Source organism: Stenella coeruleoalba (assembly GCF_951394435.1).
Source record: "Stenella coeruleoalba genome assembly, chromosome: 7".
Lineage (NCBI taxonomy): Eukaryota > Metazoa > Chordata > Mammalia > Artiodactyla > Delphinidae > Stenella > Stenella coeruleoalba.
Window position 1 is genome coordinate 100,390,671 of NC_137153.1, and position 9,741 is coordinate 100,400,411.

At 38.5% G+C, this 9,741-nt stretch overlaps 1 protein-coding gene across 6 annotated transcripts in view; it reads left to right on the plus strand.

The window, feature by feature from the left end:
- Nucleotides 1–8,301, plus strand: part of MUSK (muscle associated receptor tyrosine kinase) — a gene marked incomplete at both ends in the record, with an annotated part of 91,942 nt that extends 83,641 nt beyond the window's left edge. For 4 of the 6 annotated variants that reach the window (XM_079927476.1, XM_079927473.1, XM_079927477.1 and 1 more), the window contains 4 exons: nucleotides 3,968–4,169; nucleotides 4,679–4,870; nucleotides 6,273–6,421; nucleotides 7,619–8,301. In XM_079927476.1, the coding sequence (XP_079783602.1) occupies nucleotides 3,968–4,169; nucleotides 4,679–4,870; nucleotides 6,273–6,421; nucleotides 7,619–8,301 (1,226 nt within the window). Of the gene's footprint in view, nucleotides 1–334; nucleotides 359–3,967; nucleotides 4,170–4,678; nucleotides 4,871–6,272; nucleotides 6,422–7,618 lie in introns of all 6 variants that reach the window. The other 2 variants (XM_079927472.1, XM_079927474.1) reach the window with 1 other exon arrangement.
- Nucleotides 8,302–9,741: the final 1,440 nt, after the last annotated feature.

Here is a 9,741-nt window from a genome sequence, read left to right on the forward strand (position 1 = left end):
GAATAAAAGCATAAAAGTCCTCTTTCTTACCCAAGGAAGCAGATTTTTCAGCATGCAAAAATAAGCCATATGTTTGCAAATGCTGATCTCACAAAACAAAGCTGAATGGCTGCATGTTGCTTTAATGAACTTCATCTGTAAGGAACTATGTGGTGAGCCCTAACAGCTGTTTTAATTTCAAAGATGCAATCCTTTCGCATTCGAATGCGAAGAATGTTTTCCCATTGTATATTAAAAAGCTGAAAGAGAACTTGCATTTCTTAGCACTCTCTCACAGAACACAGGAGCTATCTGGATGTTCACTTAAAACAAATTTTTATCCTTTCCCCTTCAGATTATAAAAAAGAAAACCTAACAAGTAAGTAATTCTGTTTGTGCCCTTGAAACGTTATGTGTATGTAACTGGATTCATGCATGCGTATTTACACCCGTATTTCATGATGTCCAGAACGGGATGTACGGTCCCTCTCAAAGTCTTTTCACTATACTCACCCAGGGTAGAATATGAAGGAAGATCATCAGAGATCCCAGTTTATAGCTTCTAATTAGGCCATGGAGAGCACCATATTTAGTGAATGATGCAAATCCCATCTCCTACCTCAAGGTTACTAAGTTGCTTTATCCCTTCCATGGCTATAAAGTAAGCCAATTTAAAATATCACCTTTTGATTTTGCATTCATGATTTTTGTATCATCCAATAGTATAAAGTTTACAAGGTCAAATCAAATGGTTTTAAAAGGGTGATCTCAAAATCTCTAGGAAAGAATTCAAGAAGGTTGCTTGAAAAGGGGTGTCCTAGAAACTAACGTGTATCAGATGGTACGTTAAGCCTATCAGAATGCAGAAATCTTCAGAATGAAATTAGAAATATTTTTCATGTCGACTAACTTCCTCTGATTTTCATGTTCAAGGCTCAAATCATATTCATTTCTTGGGCTAGATATTCCAGGCCTAATTGTTTCTGCACTTGGCTAAGTGCTAGGACTTGATTTTACCAGCTTACTTAAAGGACTAAGACTTAGAATATTGAAAGAATGCTACTGGTCACAACTGAATCACTCAGAGCTAGGAAACAAGAACAGCTTTGGAAAACCCTAAAAACCTATTATTCTGGAAGCCCGTCAAATTGTCATTCCCAACTTGAAAGAATGAAAAAGAAATGTTTCAATTCTTTGTCACAGAAGCAACCAAAGTTAACTTTGATTGGACTCTTAATTGATGACTGTGATGTTTGTTATCCTTTGATTGTTTACTCATTCATCCATTCACGCATTCATTGAGGGTTTACTGTATGAAAGGTGCTGACCTTCAATCCTAGATTAGACAGAAATAAGACACACAAAAGCATCCAGATTTCTGCCTTCTACACTGATTATAAGAAATTGCGAGCAGCATAGATTAGCTAAATCATTTTATGAAATCTTTGCTATATGTAAGAAAATGAACTCCAGATGTCATAAACTGATCATTTCATCTGACCATACGGTGAGGAATGTCTAAAAATATGTTCCCTGAGTTAAATACAATTATCAAAGAAATTGGCTTTAGCTCTTCAGGTAGGTCGATCGTTGAACAGAGAAGTCAACCTTATTAGGTAGACTGTCTCATATTCTGTGGGAGTGTGTAAAGCCCTCAAATATTTCTTGGAGAGTCTCTTGAATTCTGAGTAAACTCTAAAGGATATTACCCGTTCACTTTGAAGGGTGATGGAAGATTTCTTTTAATCATTAGTTTATCTTTTGGGTATTTCCTTCTTGCTTCCCTTCTCCCTGTCTTTTAATGATTGCTCCTACTTTCATATTAGCATTAAGTTTAGCTCTCCAATTTAAGCCCCCCTCCCCACTCATCTTGGATTGATTTTTTTAAATCTTCGAATGACTCAGTCCACAGAAAGTCAGAGCAGCTTTCAAACCATCACAGCAGAGCCTGGGAAGTCTGTTACATCCACCACTGCTGTGATGCTTGATGAGAAATGCTGTCATTGGTCCTGCACAAATGTTTTACTGCTGTGCTAATATTCTTCTAGTTCCAGGTGCCTGCTTGAGTCACAGGGGTAACCAAACTTGGTCTCCACAGGCTTCAAAACCACTTGCTTAGCCACTGGTGCTCAGGGCATAATCACTGCTTCCATGCCTAGACTAAGAAGTCATACGTAGGCACCCCTTATAATCTCTGCTTTTACGTGTCCTATTTCAAATGGCTTCAGATATCCCTGCAATGAAAGTTTTCCTTTGACTCTGTGACGTGTTATAATAATATAGTTCCTTCTATGAAATCTTTGACTATATTGCAGTCAATTTCTAATATTTCATTTAGCATCTTCTAAATCTATGCTCTATAATCTGCACTTTTGTGCTAACACTGTCAGGTTGTGATATTAGTATTATAATAGCTTGCTAAAACAATCTGAAAGATTTTTCTCTTACTGGAATATATTATAAAACTGTGAAAATTGTATCTCTTCCAATACTGAAAGAATATAACCATAATTCTGTAATGACTTAAACTTCCTGGTTATGGCTAGTTTCAGACTTTCTGATTCTTCAAATTTGGTAATTAATGTGCTCCTACCATTTCCCTTAAGATTTTAAAAATGTAACTCCATAGTTATATATCATTTCATTTTTATTGACCTTTGAGTCTATTGTTAAAATGACTCTATCATTCCTAATTTTGTATGTTTGTGCCTTTCTTTTCATTTTAAAATTAAAATGTCACTGATTAGACTACCTTGTAAATATTTATCAGAAAAACTATTGACCTATTTTTAAATTCTATCATTTGTGTCATGTGTATTCTAACGTATTAATTTCTGCTTGTACATGGCTCTTACTATATCACCTGTTTTCCTTTGTTTTCTGTAGATTTTGTTTCTTTTCCAAAGTCTTGAATTAAATATCTAGTTCATTCACTTCATTCATTTTATCTAATGGAAGAAGATAATGCTATGAGTTTATCACTGAACACATCTTTGGCCAAATCTCATCAACACTGCTAGGAAGTTACTTTGTCATCTGTAACTATGGCTACTTTCTACTCTTTGATTGAAAGGTTATTAAAATGTTTCTTTTTTGAATGTCTTATTGGATTTTAATCTATTATTAATTGCATTTTGATCAAAGAATAGATCTGCATAATTTCTTCTTTTGAAATTTACTGAGATTCATCTTTGTGACCTGACAAAAAAGACCGTGTCTGTCAGTATCCCACAAATATTTGAAAATAAGGTTTATTCTGTCTTTTTAGGGTACAAAGTTCATTCTTCACTATTAAGACATTCTTGTTGATTATATTATTAAAATATTCTGTATCCATGTTTTTGTCTTTACTCAGTCACTAAAAGGATTTAAAATATAATTCATAATGTTGTTTTAATAGATATACAATGGACGTTGCACCCTACAAACAGAGGGACATTAGTATGACATCTTTTGGTTTCCAGCGGTAATGCAGATTTTAACTTATTTGTATATTGCATTGACCTTTTTAATAGGAATTTGACAGGAGTTCAATTAGATGAACTAACTTCCTCATTTCTGTCCTACTATTTCCATTTTCCATGTTCTTCCATTTAATTCTGTTTGTAAATCAACAAACCTCAGCTTTAGATAATCCTGACTTCAATTTCATAAAAATATTTTATTTAGTAACTTAACAATGTCCATGATTGTTGTCAGGTCATAAAACCTATGATGAGTGTAAAGACACTAGCCCAGGATTTGCATTTGTCTTGGAAAAAGTATTTCCTTTCTCTGAGTCTCATCTTTAAAGTTCTATGATTCTGTAAGCTGGATTTACTTACAACTAGACTTCACTGGATTCTTACAATTGCGCTTTATAGATATATAACCAGGGAGAACCTGATACATTAGAACATAATCTTAAATTTAGTTTCCTGATTGCCTGAATACGAACGTTGCTGCTTAAAAGTTTAAGAATGAGTGAAAATCTGTTGTTGACTTACAGCATTCCCACCAATGACGTCCTCAAAGCCGAGTGTGGACATTCCAAACGTGCCTCCCTCTTCCCTGTCTTCCTCCTCTGTCTCACCTACATACTCCATGACTGTAATAATCTCCATCATGTCCAGCTTTGCCATATTCGTGCTTCTTACCGTAACCACTCTTTATTGCTGCCGAAGACGAAAACAATGGAAAAATAAGAAAAGGTGAGATTCTAGTTTAAGTGAACCACGTGTAGTAACATTTTTAAAACCCTTACGTATTTGGTATTGAAGCTGGAGACGGGAGGAGGGGTATATATAACACTGCCACTTCCTTTATGACAGCCATTGCCTTGCTTTAACGGTAAGCAGCCCCACCATGATCTTTAAAAATGTCAGTGACTTGTTGCATAGGATCACATGTCCTAAGGTTAGTTTTTCACAGCAGATGGAATCTGAACCACGGTTTGGAAGAATATGGCCGTTCCTGCTTGCTGTCGCCCCCTCAGCCCCACTGCCACTATCAGATTGGATAGTGACACAATTGCTGAAAAAAAGAATGTAACTTTAGGCTCCAAACCAAATTCTTTGTGGCTCTAAAATGGAAGGATCTTTGGTGAACTTAGCATAATTTGTTTCCTCCTAAACACCATGTCTCTTTAGAACCTAAGTCTGAGTACAAAGCTCTCACCTGGTCCTCAGCTCATTATTGATCTTACCTGTCTTACCTGCAGAGAATCAGCGGCTGTAACCCTCACTACTCTTCCTTCTGAGCTCCTGCTAGACAGACTTCATCCCAACCCCATGTACCAGAGGATGCCACTTCTTTTGAATCCCAAATTGCTCAGCCTGGAGTATCCCAGGAATAACATTGAATATGTGAGAGATATTGGAGAGGGAGCATTTGGAAGGGTCTTTCAAGCAAGGTAAAGTTGCCCACGTTAAAAAAAAAAAAAAACTACCAACTGAAATACGTTGTGTCTGAAAAATTACCAGATATTAACTTGATTCTATGTAATATGTATAATAGTTATTATCAAATTAGTTCATTCTTCACATCATTCACTTTATTTTTATTGAGTACTGTACTTTGAATCTTGATACTTTTCCCCCTCTGCTGGAAAATAGGGTTGTGTATATGGAGAGAATCTTTATAAAGTGTTCCGATGATAAGCAATTAACAAAGTTTAATCACATTTTCTTTTCGGAAGAGAATTTCGTTGTACATTTTATCTTTTTTTTTTTTTTTTTTTTGCTCTATGCGGACCTCTCGCTGTGTGGCCTCTCCCGTTGCAGAGCACAGGCTCTGGACGCACAGGCTCAGCGGCCATGGCTCACGGGCCCAGCCGCTCCGCGGCATGTGGGATCTTCCCGGACCGGGGCGCGAACCCGTGTCCCTTGCATCGGCAGGCGGACGCTCAACCACTGCGCCACCAGGGAAGCCCTCGTTGTACATTTTAAATAATCATTTCTCACATTGCTTTTAGTAAATCCTTCTAAAATCTCTTCCATTTTCCATTGCTATAGTCTCCACTTCACTTAATGTTTACTTTGAAATAGTGTTTCAGTTTAAGAACTCAAAGCCTGACATGTATGGATATTAAATAGATGTTCACAGAATGGCAAGACAGAAAAAGGAAAAAAAAAAATTACGCAAAAATGTCAGCCAACAATGAGCTCAAAAAAACGAGTATGTATTAGGGCCAATGCTAGCCCAGTTAATGTCTTTGTGTGAGTTGGAATAAAATATCCTCTCTGCATGGATGTACCTCCACAGACACACAGCTGGGCCACAGAGTGTGGACTTGGTTTTAATCACCAACTGTTACTTTGGCCTGTTGCTCTTGGGCAGGATGCAACCTTACTTCTACTCATAGTGGCCCTGGTATGGAGGTTACATGATTAATGAAAATCTCACACAAATACTTATTGGGAACCAAAAAATATGCAAGGCACCCTTTTAGGCTCTTTGGGGATATAAAGATGAATAAGTCATGGTCCCTGCCTTCCAGGAATTTATATTCTGGCCAGAGATTAAGGGGTTAGGATGGTAATGATAATCCCATTGGATTTGGGCACTTTTGGTTTTCTGTTATTAATAAGTAATGCATTTTTCAAACAATCTATGTTGAAAATAACCCCAGTGATTTTTATTCACTGGAGTCAAAGAGCTTTAAGCGCGTGACCTGCCATTGGCATCTTACTTTGGTTCTGTGGCTCTGGGAAAGGCTGCATGAGTGTGGGGATGTGTATACATGGGTAGTTATCATGTGACTCTGTGTAATCTTCCTCATCTTTGACTTCTTGCTAAATAAATGTATCTCTCAGGGCTCCAGGCCTACTTCCCTATGAACCTTTCACAATGGTGGCAGTGAAGATGCTCAAAGAAGAAGCCTCAGCAGATATGCAAGCAGACTTTCAGAGGGAGGCAGCCCTCATGGCAGAATTTGATAATCCTAACATTGTGAAACTCTTAGGTATGAAAATATAAGTGAAGAAATGTATTGCATCAGAAAACAGAGGCTTGCCAAGTTTTTTCTCCTTCATACTTCACTTACGTTTTTTCTTTCATTCCTTGATCAGAGAGATGTCTCTGTTCCTCCCCATAGAATATATTCTGTACTAGGGAGTAGACTATTTCATTAAATCACCTAAATTCAAAAAATTGAAGTTTTAAAAAACTTCTCAGAGAAATATTTTATCATTTCATTAATTCTTTTACCAATTTTGTATTTAAATTTTTAATTTAATTTATATAGTACATATAAATATACAGATTGCTAAAGTCCCTGGAATTAAAAACTAACACCAAAATAAACAAGCCAAGACAATAGTATTCTCATTTCTCTTCCTTTTTGAACAGACTTCTAACTTTTGCCTGGAAAAAAAAATAGTTAATGATCTATTTTTATGCTGATATGAAATTGTGACCATCTGATCTAATATTTCAAGTTGTCCATTTCCCTCTCAAATACAGCAAGATTTTAAAATTAACAAATGTCTTCCTGGCGCTAAATCTAAGACTCTTTATGTTAACATTTTGTTTCTTTCTGGAATGAACATTGTAAATTTACCTACATGTTTTACTGCAGTAACCTGAATACTTCATCTAAGATCCTGGATTGTTTCTGTGTTCCTTTCCAAATTTCATACAACAGCTTCCTTATCATCCTTCTTCGGAAAGGAAGCAGAAAGACAGAGCAATTGCATTACATACTCAAAGCAAACATCCACTCATAAATTCATTCACCCAATATTTATGGAGTACTTGCTCGCCAGACACACGGTAGGTGTGTGGAATTTAAAGAAGACTTAAGATATAATCTCTAGTTTAAAGGGCTAAAATGTTGGGAAGAAACCTCAGCTAAATGGGTGATCATAACAGGCAGGTAGATAGGATGCAGGATTAAGGATAAAGAATGACAGAAGGAAAATCTGATCCTGGAAAGGTCAGGAGCTGAAGCACCCCATGAGGAGTGATAGATCAGTTGAATCTTAAAAGATAAATAGGAGATGTTTACACAAAGAAAGGGGGTCAGAGTTCGACTATGATGCCCTCAACAGAAAACCAAGCCACCACATTTTCTGATCTGGTCATTTGCTTTCGTACAATTTTTTCCCACGTGTCACTTTAGAAACGCAACCTCTAACAGGAGGCCTTGTTTTGGTTCTAGGCGTGTGTGCGGTGGGGAAGCCCATGTGCCTGCTCTTTGAATACATGGCCTACGGGGACCTCAATGAGTTCCTCCGCAGCATGTCCCCTCACCCCGGACGCAGCCTCAGTCCCAGCGACCTGACCCGCGGGGCGCAGGCCTCCAGCCCCGGCCCGCCGCCCCTTTCCTGTGCCGAGCAGCTGTGCATCGCCAGGCAGGTGGCCGCCGGCATGGCTTACCTCTCCGAACGCAAGTTTGTCCACCGGGATTTGGCCACCAGGAACTGCCTTGTGGGTGAGAATATGGTGGTGAAAATCGCCGACTTTGGCCTCTCTAGAAACATCTACTCGGCTGACTACTACAAGGCCAACGAAAACGACGCCATCCCCATCCGTTGGATGCCCCCGGAGTCCATCTTCTACAACCGCTATACCACGGAGTCTGATGTGTGGGCCTACGGGGTGCTCCTGTGGGAGATCTTCTCCTACGGCCTGCAGCCCTACTACGGGATGGCCCACGAGGAGGTCATCTGCTACGTGCGGGACGGCAACATCCTCTCCTGCCCAGAGAACTGCCCCCTGGAACTGTACAATCTGATGCGTCTGTGTTGGAGCGAGCTGCCTGCAGACAGGCCCAGTTTCACCAGCATCCACCGAATCCTGGAACGCATGTGCGAGCGGGCAGAGGGGAGTGTGGGTGTCTGAGGTCGAAGATGGGCAGGTAGAACTCTCCAGTCTCCTCTCGGACTCTAGGAGCCTGCGGAGTCCAACACCAGAGGCCCAAGGAGACCCAGATAGGAAATAATAGTAGCAGGCATGGGTACCATGCTGTTTGTTTCTCAGAAAAAAAAAGACAGGGCAGAACTCCTGGGGTGGGTGGAAAGTGGGTGATGGGAAAGGCAGGGGAGGAAAAATGTCAGATAATTGGAGATAACTACTCTTCCTCATGGGGAAAGTTTGTATTATAGACTGTACAGGAAAGCATGTCATCCTGTTCAGTTCCTGAATTAGCTGGCAGCAGAGTAAGACTCTGCTGTATTAAATTTTGATACAAAACGCAGCTGAGAACTCCATTTTTAATGGAGTTCATTCTCCTCCATTAGGAAAGTAGCGTATCTTCCTGTAAGAAGTTTAGCTCAAGCACAGAAAACTACAAAGAAGGGAAAACCATTTATCGTCTCCTCACCCAAAGACGGGTGTTGGTTTTTTATTCAATATTTCTTGAGTTTAACGCACACTTTTATATTTGTTCGTATTCTACAGAGTTGTGGCTTACTTTATTGATAGAAGGTTTCCAAGGAATAAAATGATAAATCAGCAAGGCTATATTCTTATTGTGATAAGAAATAAGTTCCCTTTTTCTGTCTTTGTGTTTCTTCTTTAGAAGTTTTTCCTTTGTGTGCACTTGTCATGAATTTACTCTGCTTATTTTATTCCTACATTTTCTTTTCTGAAAAAAATCTTTTGTGGCTAATTAATTTACCTTTTTCTTTGAAAGTTTTTTTGGTACTTTTTCTTTGCTCTTATCTTTATTTCTTCCTTTTTTCAGAACTCGGTTCTTTTTTGGTTATTTTTTCTTTTTATTTCATCCATACAACGAACACCCTGGCAGAAATAATAACTTTCTAAATAACATTGTGGACTATTACGTATATACCTTTTGCAAAGTATTGCCATTTTCTTCTGCACTTGCTTTTGAAGTCACACATTTTAAAGTTGTCATCCATTAATTCTATTGCCACAGTCTATTAAATCTCTTTATAAAGCATAGTTTATAATATGGGATTCTGCAAGATGCTCTTGTGGCTCTGAGTTATTTCAAACCTGATGTTTGTGCATTCTGACACTTTTTCCTTCTAGAAACCAGTTTGATAGGCAGTAGCATTAACGCAGGGCTGCTTATCAACTTTCTGCATGACTGTTCACCTATCTTGTTACATCTTATGATTCTTACAAAGAAAAAAAAAACCCCTCAGGAAGTCAGGTTCTTGGTGCACAAGATTTCTCAGTGGTGCCCACACGATACAGCTTTATCTGAGGCCAACACGGATGATGTGAGTCTCTCCTGATATAGTATGAACCCAAATTCTCCCGAAAAGTAAATAAACAGGGAAGAGAAAATAGCAGTCTACCCTATATCAGCTT